This window comes from Delphinus delphis, chromosome 9 (genome assembly GCF_949987515.2).
Source record: "Delphinus delphis chromosome 9, mDelDel1.2, whole genome shotgun sequence".
Lineage (NCBI taxonomy): Eukaryota > Metazoa > Chordata > Mammalia > Artiodactyla > Delphinidae > Delphinus > Delphinus delphis.
In genome coordinates this window covers 101862850-101889233 of record NC_082691.1, presented here as the reverse complement: position 1 = coordinate 101889233, position 26384 = coordinate 101862850, and the positions used below count along the sequence as shown (strand labels likewise).

The 26384-nt window shown below is 42.6% G+C and overlaps 1 protein-coding gene across 6 annotated transcripts in view; it reads right to left on the bottom strand.

Moving 5' to 3' along the window:
- Nucleotides 1-14332: 14332 nt before the first annotated feature.
- The window catches only part of GALNT11 (polypeptide N-acetylgalactosaminyltransferase 11), a 54758-nt gene continuing 42706 nt past the window's right edge, over nucleotides 14333-26384 (bottom strand). For 2 of the 6 annotated variants that reach the window (XM_060021156.1, XM_060021152.1), the window contains 6 exons: nucleotides 22309-22426; nucleotides 20822-20974; nucleotides 20175-20393; nucleotides 18664-18768; nucleotides 15274-15411; nucleotides 14333-15041 (listed from right to left, as the gene is read on the bottom strand). In XM_060021156.1, coding sequence (XP_059877139.1) covers nucleotides 14910-15041; nucleotides 15274-15411; nucleotides 18664-18768; nucleotides 20175-20393; nucleotides 20822-20974; nucleotides 22309-22426 — 865 coding nt within the window. In that variant the 3' untranslated portion in view covers nucleotides 14333-14909. Of the gene's footprint in view, nucleotides 15042-15273; nucleotides 15412-18663; nucleotides 18769-20174; nucleotides 20394-20821; nucleotides 20975-21220; nucleotides 22427-26384 lie in introns of those variants that run through there. The other 4 variants (XM_060021153.1, XM_060021155.1, XM_060021154.1 and 1 more) reach the window with 4 other exon arrangements.

The following is a 26384-nucleotide window of genomic DNA, read 5'->3' as shown; positions in this document are numbered from 1 at the left end:
CCCGGTTCTTACCGCAGCCACTGAGGTGGGAAGTGTCTCCCCTGTGTTTCTTTGGCTACGACCGTCACCTGCTTTGCTCCATGAAAGTCCCAGCAGGCGCGGCACCCGCTGGCCCTCTGCTCCCCCACCCCCATCCCACCGCCGCTGGCCGCGCGGCGCTCCCAGGCCTCTGTCGTCAGCCGGCTTGCCCTCTGCAGCCCCATCCAAACCTCCCCCTCCTCCACGCGGTGACAACTTCCCAAGCATCTGCCTCCTTCGCTCCAAAGCCAGGGACGGTCGGCAGCCCTGTCACTATTACAGCAGCTTCTGTGACCAGAAAAGCTACACTTCCAAGACTCGGTGTTTAGCTGCTTCTTCCCCAGAGCTGGTCCGCCAAGATTTCCTAACCCTGGAGGTGGTGGCACCAATAGGCACCAACCATCTAGCTGTCCTCTGGGGCCTCACCTGCAGGAAAAAGCAACCTGCCACCTCCTGCCCCGGACACGTGTGTTCAGGCCTCTGTGCGGTCCGCCTAGACCGCTCCCCCAGAAAGCCCTCCCCGCCCCCGTGAGCGCCGAGCTTTAGTTTTTACTTGACAGTCTCGCCAGCTGAGATCACTCTTTGAGGGCAGGGACTGGCACTTTCAGCCCGAAGGAGGAGAAAGAAGAGCAGGTGTGTGGGTTCCTCACCTCTCCCTCCCCACCCCCGGCTTCCACTGGGGCCCAGCTGACCCCCTCCTCCCCCCGGCACAGGCGCAGCGTGCTCGCTGACCCCCTGCCCCCAGCAGCCCCTCCATCCCAGAGGGGGGCTTCCAGCTCCTGGAACCCAGCTGACAGAGGAGCAGAGATGGTCAATTTCTGAAACAAAGTGATACATTACTCTTGACGGTGTAGATTAATACCTGTGTAAAAATATTTGACGTTTTGTAATTAAAATACCCTTATTTTTATTTAATTAAAAATGTTTGTGTTGGGATAATGGAATCACTAGAGGTCAGACCTAGAGATCGTGTAGCTCAGTGGTTTTCAATATTTTTAAGCAACAGAACGTTTACAAAATTACTTAGATCTTTATTCTAAGTAGTATTTGCACGTGGTGAAAATTCAAAATGTACCAGAAAGCACATAGTAAAAGCTAGGTCTCCTCTATGCCGTGTCTCTCAGCCAGTTTCCCCACCCACTGGAAACCACTGCTACTGTTTTCCTGCAGATCCGTCCAGAAATATTTTATGTGCATTCAAGCACATTCACCCACAGACACACACACATGTATAAAATGTCCATGTTTATCCTTAAAAACAAAAGGAGGGAGGGGTACAACAACCAAAACAACAAAACTAGAAGATGTTTAGGTCGTTGACAATTTTTCCTCATGAATAATGCTGTGATGGACATCTACAGGTATGTACCTCAAGTAAACTGCATTATAGCAATTTACTGGACTTTTAAATAAATGTTTTATTTGGGGATAATTTTAGATTTACAGAAAAGTTGCAAAGATAATACGGAGGGTTCCCAAATACCCCTTGTCCCGTCTCCCCTAATGTTAACATTTTATAGAACATTCTTTTGGTCGAAATGAAGAGATTAACCTTGGTGCGTTCCTATTAAGTAAACTACATACGTTGTTCAGATTTCACCAGTGTTTTCAGTCACGTCCTTTTTCTGTTCCAGGACCCCATCCAGGCCACCACACTGCATTCGGTCACCGTGTCTCTTTGGTCCCCTCTGGTGACAGTGTCTCAGGTTGGCCTTGCTTTTCATGACCTTGACAGTTCTGATTTGACTGTTTCATTCCTCATCATGTTCACGTTTTCCTTTAAAACTTTCAGCACGTTTTTATAAGAGCTATTTTTAATAACCGTTGAATGCTAATTCTGTCATCTCTTTCATTTCTGGGTCTCTAGTTAACTGATTGTTCTTTTTTCTCCTGCTGACACAGGTCGCGTTTTCTTGCCTTTTCCACGTCTAGTGATTTTTGCTGGATTCCAGAGTCTGCGCTTCCACGCTGAAGGCTGCATGGTGTTGTGTTCTCATTCTGGCAGCAGCTAAGCTGCTTCAGCGTTGGTCCCTCCTTTTGAAGCTGCTCTCCAAGCGTCCTTAGGATGAGCCTTAACTAGGCCTCACTGCTGAGGCCTGGCCCTTTGGGGGAACATACGGATGCCCCTGTTACTCAGCACCGTGTCTTGGCTGCGGTGATCTCTGGAAGTGGTTCAGTTCATAGCTTCCCAGGACTCGTTCTCTCCTTGGAACGTGTTCTCAGCTCAGCCTCGTGGGGTCACGATGACCTGTGAACAGTGATGTGGCCGGACTCAAGCAGAGACCCTTTCTCTGTGTGCTCCCTCCGGCCCTACATTCTGTGCTGCAAATTCTGGCCCCGTTGGCCTCCCCGAGCTGTTCTCCGTCTCAGTTCAGGGTGGAAAGCTGGGGTGAGGCGAGGCTCACCTTGTTCCCTGGACACTGTCCTGCAGTCCTGTGATCCCGTGTTTGAAAAGAGTCGTATTCTGTATCTTTTCCTACTTTTCTAGTTGTTTACCCCAGGAGGACAAGCCCAGACCCCACAGATGTAGTAATTTTCTCATTTCTTTCTGATCAAATTTTTTCCTTCTCATCAAATTCTGTTTTCTTTAAAGGCATTATTTACCATATTTCTTTACCCCTGCTGTGTTCCTTTTTTTCATTTCTGAAATTTCTTTTAATTTCAGAATTTTGCTTGAGTTCTGTCATCTGTGGGTTTTCAAATTCTGCTTTATGTTGTCATTTCACACGACTTACGTCTTCTAGTTTGTTTTGAACGAGTGTTACAGTTTTGATGGATTCTGGGAGCCTGTCTTCCTGGTGTGCTTTCATTCTTTCTTCCCCACGTCACCTCAGCTTTTTCCCCTACTTGATGCAGTGGTCGTAGGACCGGGGCTGCAAGTACAAAGACTGTCGACAGGGATGTTTTCTAACTATGCTTTTTGTCTTTGTTTCTGTTGTATCCTTTATGTCAGAATTCCTAAGGGCCTGAAGGGACAGGATGTGCCCTCACCCCCATGTGGCAAGACGGGGGCTAACAGTGAATCCAGCTTTATTGCCTGGTGCTGAAGCCAGCCCGCTCGTTCTGCACACTGGGTAACCGGACCCTCTCTGAATGGGAGTGGACTGAGGGGCAAGGACTTCCCAGACTAGTATTGCTTCCTGCAGTGTAGACCAGCACAGTGACCGAACTGAATGTCCGTCCCTTCTAAAGGTGGGAAAAGTTTGGGTATAAATGAAAACAAGGGAAAACAGTAGCCGAGGGTAAAGGAGTGAATAAAGGGTTATGTGATGGGAATCTAATATTTCATTAGCACCTTGAGAGATGGTACCAGATGCCTCAAAGGGGGAAGCCATATATGGCTGGGACCACTCCTGCTTTTGGAACCTGACTGGACTGAATAGAAGCCTGCAAACCCGGGTGGCCTCACCCTGGGAGATTCTCATACGATATGACGACGGACTGGATGGTTGCTAAGGACTGAGTGGTCCAGTAACGTGCCATGCCTTTCGGCTTCTGTGGTGGTTTGGCTACTGGGGATCCACGCTCGAAGACCGGGGGGTAAACTGCGCTACTGCGATTTGTAATCGATGCATTTTTGGTCTCTGTCCCCATTTCTGGCAGACATCTCCTGAAAGCCTTGGAATAACGTGGATGATGAGAACGACAAAGGTGTCTTCCGTTGCGTGCGTGAACAGCGTGGTAGCGGCTGCCGGGAGTGCCTGGCCGCCGCCTCCGCAGCCACGTTTGAGCTGTCCTTTTTCTCCGTTGGACCGCTCCTGCACAATTTTTATTCTACTCCCAGCGGTTTCTCCCCAGTCTGGGGCCCTGACCTGGAAAGAAGCCGTGGCGGGAAGTTTCCAGAGTTCAGAGGCACTGGGGCGCGTGGGCCGCCTGCGCTGCTCCCGGCTTAGCTGCTGCGCTCAGACTCACCACCGTGTTTCCAGCTGATACCTGTTCCCGATTTCGGTCTCTTTCGTGCTGGGATCCACCAGGTGCTCTGTTGCTGCTTCCTTTTGCTTTCTGTCTGTCATGTGCGTGGCAATAACACAGGGCTTACAGCTGTTAGTTTGTTTCCCTACCCACTTTATTTTAGAGACGGTGAGGCTACCTTGTCACCTCGTTAGTTTGAAAACGTTATCCTCGGGTCTTCGGTTTGGCCGTGTAGCTGCTCTGACTGTACGTGGGGATCGACTGGGGGAACATCTGAAAGCTGTGCTGCAACGGCTTCTCTGCCATCTCAGAACCCACATCAGTCTTTTAGCCATTTTAATGGGTGTGAAGTGGTATCTGACTGTGGCTTTACTTTGCATTTCCCTGATAACTGTGACATTTAACACCTTTTCACAGGCTGAGCCATTTTCTACATCTTTGGTGAAGCGTCTATTCAAGTATTTTGTCCATTTTTTAAATTGGTTTAAATTAATTGAATTTTAAGCACTTTATACACTCTGGGTACTAGTCTGTGGTTTACCTTTTTGTTTTCTCAGTGGTGTCTTGAGCAGAAGCTTTTAATTTTGATGAAGTCCAATTCATTCATCTTTGACGACTACTTCTTCCAGTGAGTAATCTTTGCCTCCCCTAAAGTTATGAAGGTATTCTTCGTTTTCCTCTAAAAGCTGTATAGTTTTTTTTCTATTTAGATCTATGACCACCTTGAAGTAATTTTTGTGTGTGGTATAAGGTAGGGGTCAAGGTTCATTTCTGTCCATAGGGATATAAAATTCTTCCAGCACCATTTGTTGTAAAGATTGTTTTTCCCCACCGGGTTTTGGTTCCTTTGCTGAAAATCAATTGCCCATGTATGTGTGGGTCTATTTTTGTTCCACCAATCAATTCTTTATCTGTGAGTCATTATCACGGTCCGTCTTGAATTGGTGCACGTGCTCCAACTTTAGTCTTTACAAAATTGCTTTGGCCACTCTTAGTCCTGTGCGTTTGCATATAAATCTAAATTTGAAAATTGGATTGTCACCTTCTACAGAAAGTCTGCTGGGATTTTGATGGAGTATAGTATTAAATCTGTAGGTCAAATTGTAGAGAATTAACATCCTAACAATATTGTTTTCTAATGCATGAATGTAGCATAGTTCTCCATCTCTTTAGGTTTTAATTTCTCTCAGCAATGTTTTGTATTTCTTATCGCACAAATCTTAAAATTAAGTTTTCATATTTTTGATGCTATTGTAAATTGCAGTTACAATCCCACTATTTTTTATTTTGAACTGTTCGTTGGTACTATATAGAGGTATAGTTCGTTTTTATTATTTCTTTTAATAAGTTTGTGGGGTCTTTTTATTTTTTTGGCCGCATGGCTTGTGAGAATCTCAGTTCCCCGATCAGGAATCGAACCCGGGCCCTTGGCAGTGAGAGAGTCCCAACCACTGGACCACCAGGGCATTCCCACAATTCATTTTTATGTTGACCTTTTATCTTGTGATCCTGATAGAGTCCTTTACTCTATCTAGTAGTATTTTTGAAAACCCCTGTGATTTTCTACACACTTGGTCATAGTCTGCAGATCGACAGTTTTATGTCTTCCTTTCCAATGTACATGCCTTTTATTGCTTTTTCTTGCCTACAGCAGTGGCTAAGGCTTTCACTACAAATGTTGAATGTAAGTAGTAAGTACGGCATCCTTACCTTGTTACTAAACCAGTTTTTTATTTGTTTGTTTTTAATGATACTCTACCTATAGTTCTCCATAGATGCCCTTTATCAGGTTGAGGAATTTTCCTTCTGTTCTAGTTTGCTGAGTTTTTTCCTGTTAATGGGTATTGAATTCTGATTTTCCTGCAAGATCCTAAGCCTTTTCTCTTGTATTATTAAATCATAATTAACACTAATTCTGTAATCTTAAAGCAGCTTTGCATTCCTGGGATAAAACCCACTTGTTCATAATGTACCATCCTTCTTACGTATACTGGATGTGATTTGCCAATATTTTGTAAGGGAATTTTAATTCTATATTCATGGAGGACACTGGCCTATGATTTCCTGGTGTACTGCTTTTAAGATGAATAGTTAAGGCTTGCTCATAACGTCAAAATTTCATAGAAGTTTCCCAGAAAAGGTTGTGTATTACTGACACAGTTTTTTCCTCCAGTGTTTGATAAAATTCATCAGTGAAACCATCTGTGCCTGCAGTTTTCTTTGAGGAAAGGTTTTTAAACTACAAATTCAATTTATTTAACAGGTGTAGGGACAGTCAGGGTATCTATTTCTTCTTCAAAGAAATTGTTTCTTTCAAGGAATTCATTTCACTTAAGATATCAAATTTATTGGCAGAAATGTGGTTCCTAATAAGCCCTTACTCATTTATAAAATACAGTTTATTTTTTACAGCAATCTTAGGTTCACGGCAGAATCGAGAAGGAACCATAGAGCACACAGCTTCCCCACCAACACCCCTGCGCCAGAGCGGGGTCTTCGTTAGAGCTCGTTAACCTGCCCTGACACATCACTGTCACCCGAAGCCCATAGCTGACGTCACAGTTCACTCTTGGTTTGGTGCCTTCTGTGGGTTTTAACTACCATTACGGTAGCATATGCAGGAGATTCACTGCCTGAGGAATCCTCTGTGCTCTGCCTGTTCATCTTCCTCCCCCCGCCCCACCGCTGGCAGCGAGTGATACTTTACTGTCTCCATGGTTTTCCTTTTTCCAGAATGTCACAGGGTTGGAAAAATACAGTACGTAGGTTTTACAGGCGGCTTCTTTCTGTGTAATAACACATTTAAGATTTGTCCATGTTTTTTTCTGTGGCTGGATAGCTCACTTCTTTTCAGCACTAAATATTCCATTGTCTAGGTGTACCAGTTTATTTATCCGTTCACCTACTGAAGGACATCTGAGTTGCTTCCAAGTTCTGGCAATGACAGATAAAGCTGCTGTAGACATGTGTGTGCAGGGTTTTGATCGTAGGATAAGAGTATATTTGGTTTTGCAAGACTGCCGAACTATCTTCCAAAGAGGCTGCCCCCTTTTGTGTTCCCACAAGCGGTGAATGAGAGCTCCTGTTGCTTATCTTTTTTAACATCTGTGGAATCTCTAGTGAAGTTGCCACTCTCACGACTGATGCTGGTAATTTCTCTTTCTTTTGGACTAGGGTTTTAACAGTTTGATTAATATTCTTGATCCAGCTTTTGGTTTCATTAATTTTTTATTTTCTCTTTCATTCATTTCCATCCTAATATTTAATATTTCCTCTGCTCCTCTGCTCTTCTAACTTGCTCTTCTTTTCCTACTTTAAAGTGGAAGCTTGTCATTGATTTTAAACTTTTATTCTTTTCTAATACAGCCTAGTTTGTAAAGTTTCCAAGTACTGAGTTAGCTACATCCTACAGTCTTTGGTAGGTTGTGTTTTCATCTTCAGGCAGCTGAAAATAGCCCTTTGATTTCTCCTTTGACCTACAGAGTATTGGGAAGTATGTTCTTGGTTGATTTTCAAGTATCTGAAGATTTTCCAGGTATTTTTTATTGGCTGATTGATTGATTGCCGCTTGCGGGATCTCAGTTCCCCAACCAGGGATTGAACCCAGGCCCTCAGCAGTGAAAGCGCAGAGTCCTAACCACTGGACCACCAGAGAATTCCCCCAGGTATCTTTTTATTATTGATTTCTATTACTGTTATTCTTGTTATTGATTGCTAATGTAATTTGCATGAGGTGAATTTGTATAAGTCTGTATAGAAAGTTTACGGAGATTTCTTTAGTGTCGTGGAATATGATCTCTGTTGGTAAATATTTCATGTGTACTCGAAAAGAATGAGTACTCTGTGTCAAGTTGGTTAATAGTACTGTTCAAGTTTTCCATATCCTACTGTTTCATCCAGTTGTTTGATGATGTATGTTGATATTTTGAAGTTGTGTTATTACGTATATAAATGCTAGACATTATTTCCTCTTAATGAATTGACACCTTTATCATTATGAAACAACGCTCTCTATCCCTAGGAATATTCTTTGCTCCGAAATCTCCTTTGTCTAATATTAATATAGCCACTCTAGGTGTCTTCCAGTTGGTGTTCAACAGGCATATACATATTCTCCCGTCCTTTCCTTTTTAATTCACTTGTGTCGTCATCTTCAGAGTGAGTTTCTGATAGGCAGCATATAGTTGGATCTTGCATTTTTATCCAATCTAACTGGGGGCACTTAGACCCAGTTACAAAAAAAAAATTATTTTTTATTGAGGTATAGTTGATGTACAGTGTTATAAAGGTTCAGGTGTACAACATAGTGATTCACAGTTTTTAAAGGTTATACTCCATTTACGATTATAAAATATTGGCTATATTCCATGTGCTGTACAATATATCCTTGTAGCTTATTTTATACATAGTAGTTTGTACCTCTTAACCCCCTAACCCTGTCTTGCCCCCCCCACCCCCTTCCCTCTCCCCACTGGTAACCACTAGTTTGTTCTCTGTGTCTGTGAGTCGGTTTCTTCTTTGTTATATTCCTAGTTTGTTTTATTTTTTAGATTCCACATGTAAGTGATATCAGAGTATTTGTCTTTCTCCAACTTACTTCATTTAGCATAATACCCTCCAAGTACATCCATATTGTTACCAATGGCACAATTTCATTCTTTTTTGTGGCTGAGCAGTATTCCATTGTGGGTGTGTGGCTGTGTGTGTGTACACACATCTTTATCCATTCACCTGCTGGTGGACACTTAGGTTGTGTGCATATCTTGACTATGGTATATAATGCTGCTATGAACACTGGGGTGCATGTATTTTTTCGAATTAGTGTCTTTTCTTCTTCAGATACATGCCCAGGAGTGGGACTGCTGGATCATACGGCAACTCTGTTTTTAGTTTTTTGGGAAAGATCCATCCTGTTTACCATAGTGGCTGCACCAATTTGTGTCCTTACCAACAGCAGTGGTCCCCAACCTTTTTGGCACCAGGGACTGGTTTCATGGAAGATAATTTTTCCATGGATGGCAGGTGGGGGGATGGTCCAGGCGGTAATGCAGGCGATGGGGAGCGGCAGATGAAGCTTTTGCTTTGATTTGTAAATACCGAAAAATCCTTGCATCCTTGAGATAGATCCCACTTCATCATGGTGTTTGATCCTCTTAGTATACTGTTATTTTTTAAATTAATTAATTAATTAATTTATTTATGGCTGCATTGGGTCTTCGTTGCTGCACGCGGGCTTTCTCTAGTTGCGGTGAGCGGGGGCTGCTCTTCGTTGCGGTGCGTGAGCTTCTCATTGCGGTGGCTTCTCTTGTTGCAGAGCACGGGCTCTAGGTGCAAGGGCTTCAGTAGTTGTGGCTCACGGGCTCTAGAGCGCAGGCTCAGTTGTGGCTCGCGGGCTCTAGAGCGCAGGCTCAGTAGTTGTGGCGCACGGGCTTAGTTGCTCCGTGGCATGTGGGATCTTCCCGGACCAGGGCTTGAACCCATGTCCCCTGGATTGGCAGGCGGATTCTTAACCACTGCACCACCAGGGAAGTCCATGTGTTTTTCTTGATGAGTCTGGCTAAAGGTTTATCAGTTTTGTTACCTTTTCAAAGAACCAACCTTAGTTTCATTGATCTTTCCTATGTTTTTTTTTTTAGTCTCTACTTCATTTATTTCTGCTCTGATCTTTCTTTCCTTCTACTAATGTTGAGTTTTGTTATTCTTTTTCTAGTTCCTTTAAGTGTAAGGTTAGGTTGTTTGAGATTTTTCTCGTTTCCTGAGGTAAGCTCCTATTGCTGTAAACTTCCTTCTTAGAACTGCTTTTGCTGCATCCCATAGATTTTGGATCATTGGGTTTTCATTTGCCTCTGGGTATTTTTTTTTTTATTTCCTCTTTGTTTTTTCCATAGATCCAGTGGTTATTTAGTAGTTTATTATTTAGCCTCCACGTGTTTGTGGTTTTTGCAGGGTTCTTTTCTTGTAGTTGATTTCTAGTCTCATACTGTTGTGGTTGGAAAAGATGCCTGACATGATTTCATTCTTAAATTTGCCAAGGCTTGGTTTGTGGCCTAGCATGTGATCTATCCCGGAGAAAGTTCCCCATGCACTTGAAAGAATGAATGTGTATTCTGCTGCTTCTGGATGGAATGTTCTATATAAATCTGTTAAGTCCATCTGATCTGTCATTTAAGGCCAATGTTTCCTTATTGATTTTGTTTGGATTATCTGTATATTGATATAAGTGGGGTGTTAAAAGTCCCCTACTATTGTTGTGTTACTGTTGATTTTCCCCTTTACATCTGTTAATATTTGCTATTATGTATTTAGGTGCTCCTATGTTGGGTGCATATATGTTTACAATTGTTAAATCATCTTGAACTGAGCCCTTGATCATTATGTAATGTCCTTCTTTGTCTCTTGTAACAGTCTTTGTTTTAAAGTCTATTTTGTCTGATGTAAGTAGTGCTACTCTGTCTTTGACTTCCGTTTGCATGGAATACGTTTTTCCATTCCCTCACTTTCAGTCTGTGAGTGTCCTTAGATCTGAACTTAGTCTCTGGTAGGCAGCATATGTAGAGGTCTTGTTTTTGTATCCATTCAACCACTCTGTGTCTTTTGATTGAAACATTTAGTCCATTTACATTTAAAGTAATCATTAATATGTACATTCTTATTGTCATACTGTTTTTGTAGGTCTTTTTTGTTCCTTCTTTTGTTTTTGTCTCTTGTGATTTAATGGCTATCTTTAGTGTTATGCTTGGATTCCTTTTCCCTTTTTGTGTATCTATTATAGACTTCTGGTTTGTTGCTACCATGAGATGTGTGTATATATGAGTATGTATGTATGTATGTATGTTTTCAGTTACTGATCTCTCGATTTCAAATGCATGTTAACAATCCTGCATTTGTACTCCCCTCCCCTCATGATTACTGTTTCTGACTTCGTATTCTGCACCTAATTATTTTGTGTATTCTTTAACTGCTTATTGTGGATATAAATGATTTTACAACTTTGTCTTTTAACCCTAACTTTGTACATGGATGATTTCCTACCTTTATCTTTGCCTTCACTGATGAGCTGTTTCGTTTCGTAATTTTCATGTTTCTAGCTGTGGCTTTTCCTTTTCCGCTTAGAAAAGTTCCTTTAACATTTCTTGTAAAGCTGGTTTTTGAACTCTTTCAGCTTCTGCTTCTCTGTAAAACTTTCTGATTTCTCCATCAAATCTGAATGAGAGCCTTGTTGGGTAGAGTATTCTTGGTTGTAGGTTTTCCCCTTTTATCACTTTAAATATACCATGCCTCTCCCTTCTGGCCTGCAGTGTTTCTGCTGAAAATTCAGCTGATATTATGGGAGCTCCCTTGTAAGTAACTTGTTGCTTTTCCCTTGCTCCTTTAAATATTTTCTCTTTAATTTCTGCCATCTCAATTACAATGTGTCTTGGTGTATTCCTCCTTGGGTTAATCCTGTATGGGGTTCTCTGTGCTTCCTGGACTGAGATATCTGTTTCCTTTCCCAAGTTAGGGAAGTTTTTGGCTATTGTGTCTTCAAATATGTTCTCAGCGCCTCTCTCTTTTTTCTCCTTCTGGAACCCCTATAATGTGAATATTAGTGCATTTGTTGATGCCCAAGAGGTCTCTCAAACTGTCCTCATTTCTTTTCATTCTTTTTTTCTGTTCAGCACCAGTGATTTCCACCACTGTCTTCCAGCTCATTGTTCCTCTGTATCAGTTAGTCTACTGTTTTTTTTGTTGTTGTTTTTTGTTTTTGTTTTTGCGGTACACGGGCCTCTCACCGTTGTGGCCTCTCCCATTATGGAGCACAGGCTCCGGACGCACAGGCTCAGCGGCCATGGCTCACGGGCCCAGCCACTCTGCGGCATGTGGGATCTTCCTGGACCAGGGCACGAACCCGTGTCCCCTGCATTGGCAGGCGGACTCTCAACCACTGCGCCACCAGGGAAGCCCCATTTAGTCTACTATTAATTCCTTCTAGTGTACTTTGCATTTCAGTTATTGAATTCCTCATGTTAGGTTGTTCTTTATATTTCCTCTTTGTTAAAAGCTTCTAGCTTCTTGCTCTGTGCACCCATTCTTCTCCAAGCTCCTTCATCATCTTTACGACCACTACCCTCAGCTCTTTTTGGGTAGGTCGCCTGTCTCCACGTCACTTAGTTCTTCTTGGTCCTCTGTTGGGAACATGTTCCCCTGTCACCTCCTTTTGCCTAATGTCCTATTTGTATGTGTCTTGTGGGTTGGTTGCATCTCCCAATCTTGGTGAAGGAGCCTTTTGTAGGAGATACCCATGTGAGCAGCACACTCCCCTCTCCTCACCAGAGCTGTATGCCCTGGGGTTTCCCCCTATGAGGGCTGTGTGGGTCCTTCTGTTGTGGTGGGCTGACTACTGTGGGCAGTCTAGTAGGCTTGGCCCTGCCTTGTGCAGAGGCTGCTGGTTGACAGGGCTGAGTCGCGAGGTGTCCGGCTGCAGACCCCCTGGGGCTGCTCCCTGCCCACAGGTGGGTGAAGCCAGGCCCTGGGGTTAGTGCCAGCCTACTGGTGGACGGAGCAAGGTCCTGCAGTCTGGTTCCAGGGCCCAGGAGTCCCACAGCTGGTATCAGATTGCTGATGGGTAGGGCCAGTTCCTGACAGTTGGCTGCAGGGCCAGGGCCCAGCTAGTCCCAGGTCAGGATCTAACCTGCTAGTAGGTGGACTGGGGCCGCAGGCTGCAGGGCTTTGGTTTTCTTTTGGCTGGTGGATGAGGCTGGTTCTGAGGCTAGAGGAGGCCTGTTGACGGGAGGCACGGGGGCCCAAGGTCTTTGACTGGAGGTTCCTGGGTCTTGTGCCTGCACACTGGTGTTGGGGCCAAGTCCTGGGCCCTCTGGTGGGCAGGGCCATGTCCAGGGGCAGCCAGCTCAGGGGGTCTTAAGGCAGCCTGTCTGTCGGTGAGTGGGGCTGTGCCTGTGCCCAGACTTAGCTGCTTGGCCTGAAGTGTGCCAGCACTAGTGCCTGCAGGCTGTTGGGCCAGAGCACGGCTGGGTCCTGAGGCTAATAGGCTAGAGGGAGGATTCCAAAATGGTGCTTACCAGCACCAGTGTCCCCACGATAGAACTAGCTGCCAGAAATGGCTGCCACCAGCATCTGTGTCCCCAGGGGGAGCTCCAGTTGCCTCCTGCCTCTCCCAGAGACTCTGCAAGATCAGCAGGTAGGTCTGACCCAGGCTCCTTCCAAATTACTGCTTCTGCCCTGGGTTCCCGGAGCATGTGAGATTTTGCGTGCATCCTTTAAGGGTGACGGCTGTACCTCCCTCAGCCCTCTGTGACTCCTGAAAGCAAGCCCCCTGGCCTTTAAGCCAACTACTCTCTTGGAGCTTGTCTTCCCAGTGTGAGACCCCCGGGCTGGGGAGCTCAACGTGGGGTTTGGACCCTTCACACTCCTTTCGTAGGACCTTTACAATTGTAGTTAGTTATTCTCCCATTTGTGGGTCACGCACCCAGGGTATGGGACTTGACTGCAGTGGCGACTCCATCCCTCCTACCTGTCTCGTTGTTTGGTTGTAGTAGCTCTTTTCTGGTTGGTAGGTTCTGGTCTTTATCATCAATGGTTGTTCTGCAAATAGTTGTAATTTTGGTGTGCCCATTAGAGCAGGTGAGTTCAGGGTCTTTCTACTTCGCCATCCTGGCCAATCTCCACCTAACTTAGGAGCTTCCAAGGTGCCACGGGGGCTGGACTTCGTTTCCAAGAGTTGAGGGCCCTCACGCAGGTCGTCTGACAACACTTGGTGAGGCCGTGCGGACACAAGCCGGGGTCAACTGGACCCATTCACATTTAATCAAATTACATTTAATGTGATTTTCTTGTATTTAATCATCTTGCTTTTTGTATCCTATATGTACCACCATCTGGTCTTTAAAGTTAAATGACAGACAAAATGTTTAGTATAAATACGAATATATTATTCTCCAGCATGTTTCAAATTGGTACTTAAACTGCTTTGTGTGTCCAGATAAAATAACTGAAAAAATACCCTATGAGACTATGTCTCCTCTGAGATGTAATTTTGGTGGGAAAAAACTCACTTTATATTAGGACATTTACAGTATATACAGATGATTCCTAAATTTATATCTCTAACTGAAATATATCTTCTGAAATCCTGACCTCTATATCCAAATAACTTTTAACACCTATTTAACAACTCTACCTGGGTGTTTCACAGGTAACTTTAAAGTATTCAAATTCACATACGTTCAGCTTCAGACTCTCACACAGTTCAAGCTAAGAAACTGAAACATCCCTAAGGTTAGGGCTGCCACCTACCTGTTATTGGTTCATCAGCCGAATCCCTGTGCCTCTCTTACCATGTATCACATACACAGGATAACTCAGACCAGAGACCCCAATACAAAATGAAAGAGAAGACAAGAAATCCTAGATAATTAAAAGGATCCTTTATTGTAAATGTATATAGTACCATAATTCATCAAAATAATTTATAATAGTTAACTCTCTTAAATATAATCTTATAAATGATGCCTTCTGAAGTTAAACGTAATGTGGATTCAGTCAGTTTATTTAAAACTATTTAGAACATGGTATTAGAAATTTTAAAAAAAAATTAACTGTCATCTACAAAATCTTCTAAGAAAGGAAATCATGACAAGTTCCTGATCAGATAAACGCCACTCCATTATTTAAGGGGATTAAAAGGAAGCATAAATAAATTTGAATAGACATGTCAATTTCCTGGGCTTTATCCTTCTATACAAACCTGACTCTTTAGAGAGTTAATACTGCATTCTGGTTTCCTACCGTAAGTAAGAAATTCCTTAACAGCAGCTGAGAAATGACCTGAACCTCTTGGTGAACCATACTTCTTCACCTCCCGATGGTCACTCGGGGCCGTGACCTCTACTGTGGCTGCTGTCTCACCTCTGCTAGGGTCCCAGGCGTCTCCGTGTTGAGGACGAGCATGACAAATCACCGTTGCAGCCACAGCGTCCACCCTAACCTTCCAAATGCCACTGCTGTGACGAGGAGCCATCACAGATGGCCATGGCGACAAAGCCTCTGCGACTCAGTGGATCGACCGCTCTCAGGCACTGTCCAACTGACACCTGGTACAGCCGATTATTCCTCTGAAAATAAAGTGGTGGCAAGAAAAAAATACCACCAGTTACTTGCTTTAAGTTAAAAAACTTATTGCCAGAATATGGTAAAGAAGAGACAGTAATCTAGAAGAGACGTGGAACATTTCACATTACTTACTTATTTGCGGGATGCTACAAACTCAGAACAACCTTCTACAAGGTAAGCAGGACATGAGCCCCTCTGCCGTGCTCCCTCCCTCAGCCTTGTCTGTCTCCTCACCCCAAAGGTCCACTGCTGGGATCCTCCTGACCCGTGGCATTTCATGAGTCGTGGGGGGTCTGACGAGCGAGTCTCTGACATATCCAGGCAAAGGAGATTGTTTAAAACCAATTCGTGCTCTTCATTATAAATCCAAATCTAAGGAAGAAAATGAAAGATCAAAACCTCAAGTTTTGCTTCAGATTCTGAGAAGCAGACGGCACGACACTTCACACATTTGTGGAAGAAGGGATTTATTTTGTATGGTCTCTTGCAGCAGGAACAGACCAGCTTAGTTATCTGAAAATGGAGTGAATTAACACAGGAGAAAGTGAGGTGCAATTCCAGGAAGAAATGTGAGCAGTGGTTGAATTAACTTAATTGACTGTATTTGAGCACAAGATTGTAGATCTTCCCCAATTCCAGGATTTCGCAATTACACAACGCTTTTAATTCTCACACTGTGTAGAACTGAAGGAGCCCAGTGAGGGGGCTGGTTTGCCTTCTGTACAAAGAAAACACATGAGGCTATGATTTTCATATTTCCCTCATGTGTTGGGCAGTGATGACTGTGCTCATAATAACATTTGCACTGAGATTACAATTTCGTTGATGGCCCCAAAGCAGGATTCTCCTTAGACGTGCAAATGATCTTTGAGGATAGTTGTCTTTATGGTGTCTCAGATTATTTTCAAGAACAAAGGCCTGAAACTGGCTGAAATGGCCAAGTGCAATGAATAAATTTATTTTCCAACATGCACCATCACTAAATTGAAAAGGAAAACATTTTCTCCTATCCTCTCAATTATTTTATTCATTACTGCTTCTACCTACAGGCCCAAGACGTATGTGTGCTGCCTCTTGGTACGAAGAGAAGGCTCCCCATCGGCGCCATGACAGCCCCAGCAAACACAGACGCTGGTGCTTTATAATCTCCACACGCGGCTCCGAGCGCTGGGAGTGCGCCACGTGTGACTGAGGAAATGAAAAAAAATTACCAATCCAACAGCCACATGTGGCTAGGGTGTAAGTGCAATTCTGTGCAGTCACAACATAGTACAGGCAGGAGAGTGTAACTCCATCTCCTCAAACCTCTTGCAGTTTCTGGAACAAATTTCACCAATCTCATCCTACCACAAACTAAACCACCAAAACCTCACTACAATTTAACACTTCCATGTCTACAACACTGACACCTCTCGCACCCAGACGTGGCACAAAACCCTCTTTAAACCATGTTTTCCAGTATGTTAACACCTTAGATAGCGTGCATGAACTCTCCTAGAAATAAGATGTGATCTATGAAATTTCAAAGGACACACTCTATCCAAAAAGGGCCCAAGTGTTCTTTTCATTCTTGAATGACCCCGTCCACCACTCAGATGGAAACGTAAGTAAATGAAGCTTGCTTACTTACGACATGTTCTGAGCATTACAGTCTTGAGGCACTACAACTAGGAGATTAGACCAATGTTAGGTTAGGCTATTTTATCAGATACAAAGCAGTTTGCAATAAGTTTTCTGCTTATTTTTAGGTTCACTTAATATCGCTGAAAGGACACATAAGTTGAGAATAAATTATTTGAATGACATGAATTGAAATTGTGCTGTTTCCTCTGATGAACTACTAAAAATCAGTTAGGAAAACTCAATTTCACAGAAAACTCTACAAAAGATATTCTGATTCATCCAATGCAGATTTAATGTTCTGGGCCAGAAAGAAGATGCATGTCCTTTGCCATTTCTAACAAATTCATATAGCTTTCAATTAATTCTATATAACTCAAATTCATTCTGTGTAACTGCAAAGTACAAATAATGCTCTAAACAAACAAAATATTACTATGACAAACAATGACCAGAGGTAGGGAAAATGTACAAAGGAGACCACAACAGTATTAGATAGATGATCTCTAAAATCATTCCCAGCGTAAACAACTTAACTTCAGCAAGTGGTGCTGGGAAAGCTGGACAGCCGCACGTAAATCAGTGAAGTTAGAACACACCTTCACACCATACACAAGACTTAAATACAAGACACGATACCATAAAACTCCTAAAAGAGAACACAGGCAAAGGCAAAACATTCTCTGACATTAATTGTACCAATGTTTTCTTAGGTCAGTCTCCCAAGGTAAAAAAAAAAAAAAAAGCAAAAATAAACAATGGGACCTAATCAAACTTACAAGCTTTCTGTATAGCAAAGGAAACTGTAAGCAACGAAAAGACAGCCTACAGACTGGGAGAAAATATTTGCAAATGATGTGACTGACAAGGGCTTAATTTCCAAAATATACAAACAGCTTATACAACTCAACAACAACAAAAAGAAACAACCCAATCGAAAAATGGGCACAAGGCCTAAACAGACATTTCTCCAAAGAAGACATACAGATGGCCAACAAGCACATGAAAAGATGCTCAACGTTGCTACTTATAAGAGAAATGCACATCAAAACTACAATGAGGTACCACCTCACACTGGTCAGAACTGCCATCATTAAAAAGTCTACAAATAACAAATGCTGGAGAGGGTGTGGAGAAAAGGGGAACCCTCCTACATTGCTGGTGGGAATGTAAGCTGGTGCAACCACTATGGAAAACAGTACGGAAGTTCCTCAAAAAACTAAAATAGAGCTGCCATATGATCCAGCAATCCCACTCCTGGGCATATATCTGGAGAAAACCATAATTTGAAAAGATACGTTGCACCCCAATGTTCATAGTAGCACTATTCACAATAGCCAAGACATGGAAACAACCTAAATGTCCATCAACAAATGAATGGATAAAGAAGATGTGGCACATATATATAATGGGATACTACTCAGTCATAAAAAAGAATGAAATAATGCCATTTGTAGCAACATGGATGGACCTAGAGATTATCATACTAAGTGAAGTCAGAAAGAGAAAGACAGATATCATATGGTATCACTTATTTGTGGTATCTAAAAAAAAATGATACAAATGAACGTACCTACAAAACAGACACAGAACAGACTTGCGGCTGCCAAGGGGGAGGGGAGTTGGGAGAGGGATAGATTGGGAGTTTGGGATTAGCAGATGCAAACTATTATATAGAGAATGGATAAACAACAAGGTCATACTGTATAGCACAGGGAACTATATTCAATACCCTGTGATAAACCATAATGGAAAAGTATATGTATAACTGAATCACTTTGCTGTACAGTAGAAATTAACACAACATTGTAAATCAACTATGCCTCATTAAAATAAATTTTAAAAAGCAAACAAAAAACCCCAAAACAATATAGTTTTTAAAAAGTCAGATTAAAATCTTGATGTCTGCCCCTCCCTCCTCAAGGCTGACTGCCAGCAGCTTCCCTTTCCTTCACTGAAGGACACTGTCCATGGACTGGCTGAGAGCCCAGAGGCCTGACTCACCTGATTTGGGTCACTGTAGTCACATGCCTTAAGCACTACTAGGCCTCCTTTCTGACTTGGGCGGCCCTGGGCTGCCAGACATTTGTGGGTCTGGAGGTGATAGAGCTGTAAAAGAAGAGATTGCTCTTGACAAGCTGGTAGGTATAGAAAGACCAATGTCAGAAGATGCCTTAGAATGCTAGAAAAGGAGGTTTTAGAGGAAATATGAAAATATTATTCCAGAGGTATGGATTCTAAAGGTCATAAAAAGATAAGCATTTTTTATTACTGAATTCTAGCTTTAGCACATAGGAGTATCACAATAGAGACTTCAAGGTTATAGGCAATTTTAACAATATATGCAGGCAGTGTCAAGTAGAAATTCTACCTAAAGATACAAGTTTACTAATCTACTATAGGGGAGGAAGGAAATTAAATACCATCGCTCCACTAAAATACCTTAAAATGAAACTCAGGAAATAAGAACAAAAGGCACAGACAGACAGTACGTAATTAAATACACATACCTAACTGGAGACAAACATTAAAAATGCCATAGGAATGCCAGAGGTGAGATACATAAAAGAAGCAAAGAGTATCTAGTCTAAGTAAAATGATTAGTTTAAATATTAAATGTGATTAGATATGCAAGGCAAAAATAATAATGGTAAGGGATTTCAACTGTATGGACATACACTGGTACCTATTTTTACTTAAAGAGAAAACACCTAATAATAAGAAACACCTTGATGACTTTTATAAGATAGAACAACAAGATAGGAGAAGGCTCTAGGCTTAATTCTAGCCACTTAAGAATTGCTGGCATTGTGAAAGAACCAGGAGAGGGATGCCTTCTTTATAACAAAAGGGAAATTCGGGCAACAATTACAAATATCTACACTTTCAGGAAGCAAATTCTAAGAAATGATTCAAGAAAAAGGTATGATTTTATGGCTAGACATCTAAAATTGAAGTGTTATTATAAAACTGAAGAAATTTTATAAGAACCAAAAAGGGAATATCTGAAGAATTGCGGTTGATCAATGGGTTTCTGCTAAGCTCGGATGACTGCTCAGGACGTCGGATGTAAAACCTGACTTGGTACCACCACTTAGACCCTGACCACCCTTTTTCCCTTCCTGTCTGCACTCAGTTCCAGAGCTGAGGCCAGCAGGATACAGCTGCCCCATTTCTCCTTTGTTTTCCTTTTTGGCCTGGTCTCTAACAAGTGACTTTTACACTCACTCACATTGCCTTTATTTGTATATTCACATTTATAGCTATCCTCTTGGAAGCCAGCACATAACTTAGAGAAGCCATGTTCCCTTTAACACTGGCAGGTAAAGGATCTTAATATAAACAGGAAAGATATCAAAATTTCTAAGGTCTTACACCTGAGTAGAGGAAGTTCTCCTAAAAGGAACATAATGGAAGGCAAGCCAGGGGCTATCCTTAAATATTTTACGTCTACAATGTCATTTACTATATCACACAACATTTAATGAAACATTTTGCTAGGATCACTTTCTTACCCTTCCACGTTGGAGGACTTTGGGGCGTTTTGGCCCTCTATTGATAAAAATGGGTTGCTGGGGTTTGGCATTGGACCCAGATATCTGCATCTCTGGGTAAATATTATCCAAATACCATTTAAATGATTTACAATTCAACTTCTTCCTCAACTCAACGCGCTCACTGATATTTCCATAGCTTCTGGTTCTCAGATCAGGTCTTAAGGAAAAATACTGCTCCTGAATTTAAAAATGAAAAATAATAGATTTTTTTGTTTAAATGAATCACACCTCAAAAAAGCCATTACAAAGAAAATACTGAGAGCTGCATATGGCAGAAGAGGAGGTGGGAAGGAATACAATGTGCACAGGGTCTTGACAGGGGAAGCAGGGGGACTGGGTCAGAGCAAAGCCCAGTGAGCAGAGGAGCCAGGCTCTGTGGGAGTCACAGGAGGGGACAGGAGGACAAAGAAACTGAGGAGAAGCACAGTTTCTTCTGGTGCTGGCGACTATATTACCTCTCACAGACTAGATGCTTGGGAAATTTAAAAAGCAGTCTCAACAAAAATGAGTGAAAGACTGGGTGAAGAGAAGAGAGAAAAGCAACCAAAGCCAACGGAGTTACTGGCCTTATCATCCATCCTTCTCGGTGAGAGATTTAATCTCACCTTATACTCATCCAACCAGACATGTGCCAGCCGCAGGGAGTTGTGTGTCATGGTGTCCTGGCCCTCTGGAGAGCCATATGGTCTCCTTTTCCGGAAAACGTGTCCAACTCTAGAGCAAGGGATGATGAAGAGCTTACCTCCACACATCCAGATCTGGTCAGAAGCAGAATATGTGTTAATGGTTCCTCACAGTGCTGTGAAATTGATGCACGAATTTTCATGAAACAGGTGTTTGTGAAACCTTGCAAGAGGTTTTATCTTATTAGATATAACTATTCAAATAGAATAAAGTCAAAGTGTGTATTTTAAAAAAATTATCTGTCTTTACGATTAAAAAGAAACAAAACTCTAAAACATTGCAATATTCTTTTACTACCCTGTGTCTAAAATTGTACTTACCATACGTGTCGTTTTAACACATCAAGGAAGTTGACCTTCAGGACTTAGGGACAAAGAATGCTTACTCATCAATCCTCTAATCTCAGTTCTACAGGTACTTTCTCATGAAACACATACAAACATACACACACCATTTTTTAGAAAAAAAAATTTTTTTATAAAATATACAGAATAACTCTAGATTAAGATTCAGATCTTAGTTCTGGTCTAAATTTTGCCCTTGACTGAGCTACTTTATATCGTTATTTCAATTTTTATGAGACTCAATTACCTTATCTACAAAGATTGAACTAATAATATCTATTATACCTTGCAACTTTCAAATTCTAAAGATTAAGTAGGAAAATACATTTGCAAAAATACGAAATGGCATATGCACAAGGTATTAGGGTATCTGAACGGGGGGGGATCTGTTAGGCAGACCGGGAGATGGGAGGCGGGGAGTGGGGCCCTCTGCTGAGAGAGAGAAATCTGAATTGTTTCCTTGCCCTCTTTCTGCCTTTTCCAAAGACCGTCTTACCACCACAGCTGAGCCACAGACCCCACCCACAGCTGTCATCTGCCCAACCTTAGCCCCTGGAGGGAACGGTATATATAAAGGGTTCAGTAACCTATACGCAGGTGTTGATATCATTTATCTTATCAGCTGGGCTACTCCTGAAAGTGAAATGAGGAGCTATTAATAATCTCTCCAGGAGATCAGGTATGAACCAGGATGGTCTCGCGCAGTCAGGAAAATCTGATGACCCCAACTATATATATCTAGGGTTATCAAATAAGATTAACAAATGGACAAAGAAAGAACAAAACTCTAGATTAAATGCACATGAAGACTTCTTAATACATACCCAACTATTCATTACAACTATCACTTTTAAATTCTTACAAAATAAATGCAAGGCTTCTTATAGGCTTTTGATATTTTGAATGGGTATTATCCACATTATAGATTGTGGTAAAGTAGTATTCATTAAGGACAATTTGTTAATAAAGACAGGCAAAGAGAATTTACAGAAAATATGGGATCATGAATGAAAATTATATTCCTTGCACACAGTTAATAATCAAGCATGCAAAAAAAAATTTACCCGAAATGATATTTCTAAATTTTCTCCTCCCCAGATATCCATGCCACTGTCATACTGTCCAAGTTCACTGAAATAGTTTCTGTTCATGGCAAACAATCCTCCAGCCATTGTAGGTGACCTAGAAAAGGAAAACAATTATCGTATCAATTCTGTAGTCAATTATCTACGTTCTTGTTTTAAAAAACTCAGAGCAGCTTTAGAACATTACTAATAGAAACTAGATTAACTATTATGAAACATTTTGTCTGATTTATGAGGGAATGAGCTGGGCCCCATAACTTAATTTTCTAGATCGCAGTCCCAGGCAAATGAAGGCTACTTTTCTAAGTATCACAAGTACTTTTAAAAATTGATTATAACTACTGTTGACAGAAATCCACCTGAATTATTTAATTCCTTCGACAGTCTCATAGAGCCACGGGGATTAAAAACTGGGCTCCAGGGCCTGCCAAGGAGAGAGCAGACAAACGTCTCACTTTGAATTGGACTCAAACATGTGTTAGACCAGTGGTTCCCCGAGACATTTTTAGCTGTCACAGCTGTGGTGGAGGGGTGCCACTGGCATCTGAAGGGTAGAGGCCAGATATGCTGAACACCCTGCAACGCACAGGGCAGCACCCGCAACGGAGAGCTCTCTGGCCCTAAAGGCCAGTCCTGCCACAGTCGAGAACCCCTGTGTTCCTGAAAACTGACGTGGACGGGCTCCCCAGAGCCTGAGGTGGCTTCCAATGACCTCACTGGCCGAACCGCACCGGGGGCGTGGCGTCTAGTGTTCTGAGCGGCCTCCTAGAAGAGAAGCCAGTCTCTGCAGGAGAAAACACCGCCCCAGGATGAACGTACCTCCATAATTTTTCATATACAATGTCCAGCATTAAACAAAAATAAACAAGCAGACTAACAAATAACCAGGCAATCAGGAAGATAAATCACATGAAAGAAAAAAATAAGAGAAACAATCTACAACAGAAACAGATGTGCAGGGGTTTCAGATAACAGAGTTACCAGGCAGAGACTTTAACTGTTCAATATGTTGGAGCATAGGAGACAAGACTGAGAATTTGGCGGATAATTAGATGCCATCAATACACAAACCACATTCATGCATCTGAAGGACATTTCTGACAAAGACAGAAAAAAAAGTCAGCAGCCAATGGGAGATTACTACCTTCAAAAGAAAAAAAGTTAGTTGTTGGCTTCTCACCAGAAACAGTGGAAGCCAGAAGGTTCTTGAATGATACCTTCAAAGTCCTGAAAGAATATACCTGCCAGTCTAGAACTGAACATCAAGTAAAATTAGTCTTCAAAATAATGGTGAATCAAACAAAAAAGTAAACAAACCCACCACTCTTTCCCCAACTTGATCCATGAGAGTCCCCCTGCCCTCCCCTCTCTGCCTTTGCAGTTGATCGTTCCTCCCTTTTCCCTCAGCTTGAAGCATCTATGTCCAGTGTCTGTGAAATGATGTTTTATCTGTGTCTCAGGATAAGAAACGGCAATCATTCCACCAGGTGCTGGAAACTGATTAGCCTTGAGGCAAGGGTTTCTAGGGCCACAACTCAGGGATGTGTATTTAATTACAGGGTCCCCAGAAACCCCTCTCCTGGCTACCACAAGCAACGGCTTCTTTTCTGGTCTTGGGAGCCAGACCTGGACTGTTACCTCAGAGGCAGGGGCCCCAGAGAACACGCTGGGGCTCCCTCTTTGGCCACAGCTGGGCTCCCTTGAGACGTGAAGACTTCTGGCTGTCCTGCAACATGAGCCACAGCGACCCCGGCTCTACCAGCTCACAAGGTGCCTGGTCCCTCTGCCTAATCCAGTCCCCCCTGAGCCCCCCTGCCACTCAGGAATCAGTGGCAGCCTGTGAATCAGGCCAGAGCTTGCTTCAAGCCCAAGAAAAAAGCTGTCTTACTGGTGGAGGCTGGCCTTCCAAATCCTGGAGCCAGCCCTGCCAGCCAGGGGTCATTTTTGCCCTTTGGTGACCACTGTTTTCTTTCTCTGAAATATCTTACAATAGGTGATAATGTCGCTGACTCAAATTTCCATGAAAAGGAAAAAAAAAAACTACCTCTTGAGTGACGTCCTGGTCTGTTCCTCTCTGAGGAATCTTGTGGGAAAAGAATACTGTTGCTTCTGCTCTGTCTCCACGTTTCTGTTGGGAAAGAAACGCCACCTGCCCTGGGGTGTTGGTGTTTCTGTCTGTGTTGCCATCCCAGCCTGCGGTAGGGGCTTGCGTCTGCGCTGTAATGTCTGTATCATGTCTGGGGAGTCCTTCCCACCTGTCCAGCCAGGGGCTACAACCCCTTGAAGAGGCCTCCATTTCCTTCCGATGATCCAAGGCACAGAGAACACCACCTCCCATGACCCCACCTTCAGGAGCTGTGGTGGCGCATGCATCCATGAGCCTACCCCTGGGCTACCTACCTGGGGCCCACCTCTACCCACAGTCCTGTATAGGAGTAAACAGGATATCTCTGAGCCCCTGTCCCCAAAGGGCCGGCCAAGGGCTGCCCGCCAACCTGGCTCCATCAATCCTGCATGACCAAGTGATAGCTGGCGGGCTCTGCTACCCAGGCCCTCTGTACCTCCTACCCTGCCATCTGGCAAGGGATGGGCCCTTTTCTGTGAACTGACAACCTATGGAAATGTGACCAATTAATGTGAAATACATGTTTAGCAAACGTTAGGTACTGTAGTTGAACCAATAAATGTGAATCCTTCTGCACGCATGCACGCACACACACACACACACACACACACAAAGCGTGAAACAAAGACATTTTCAGAAAGAGAGGAATAATCACCTGAAGGTCCAACCAAAAGAAATACTAAAATGTGTTCTTTAGTCAAAATGAAAATAAATCCTAGATGGAAGCTTGCAGATGCAGAAAGGATAAAAAGTAACATAAAAGGGGAAATATGTGGGTAAACGTAAATGAATAATGGTTACATAAAAAAGTCTTGTAGGGTTAAAAAAAATACACACGTGGGACTTCCCTGGCAGTCCAATGGTTAGGACTCCAAGCTTCCACTGCAGGGGGCCCGGGATGGATCCCTGGGTAGGGAACTAAGATCCTGCAAGCTGTGCGGCATGGCCCAAAAGTACAAAAACACACACCACACCACCACCCCCAAACACGTGTACATTTCAGCAATATAACTTGAAGGGGGATAACTGGAATATGAACATTCTGATATCCTTGCATTGTTTGGAGAAAATACCAATTTATATTACACTTTGATAGGTCAAGTATGAAGGCTGTACTTTCTAAGGTAACCACTAACAGAACAGTAGGTAAGAAACTATAATGTCTAATAATGGGTGGCAGCTGGGAACAGAATAATTGGAATTCAGGCCAAAAGCACGTAAAAGCAGAGAAAACAGAACTTAGAACAGACAGAAAGCAAACAGTACCACTGTAACCATAGACACAAACATGTAAGTAATCAACTAAGCCCTAATTAAAAGACAAAGTTTTCCACACAGGCTTCAAAACAAAACAAAAGCAACTACATGCTGCTTACAGGGACACGTATAAATATGTGACCACAGGAAGACTGACAGCAAAAGGGACACTATTCTAGAAGTACAGAATTAAATACAATTCATAATGATAAATGGTTTCATCACCAGAAGATTTAATAATTCTAAACTGTCATGCATCTATTAACAGAGCCTCAAAATATATGAAGAAAATATATAAAGAACTACAAGGAGAAACAGACACACAATTGTAGTGGGAAATTAATATACCGTTTTCAATAACTGACAACACGTGAATTAAAAATTAATAAAAATATAGAATATTTGAACAACACAATAAACGACCCAACAAATACAGCATCTCATCCTTAAAAACTGCAGAAAATAGAAATTCTGACCACAGTATAAGCTAGGATTAAATAACGACTATAAAGTTTCCGTATGCCTGTAAAATAATAAATGCACTGCTAAATAACCTACAGGTCAGAGAAGACATAACAATGAAAATATTTTGAAATAAATGACAGTAGGCCTCTGCTTGTGACCTGGGCCTCTGTTTGTGACCTGCGGAGAAGGGGAGAGGCAGCACGTTGAA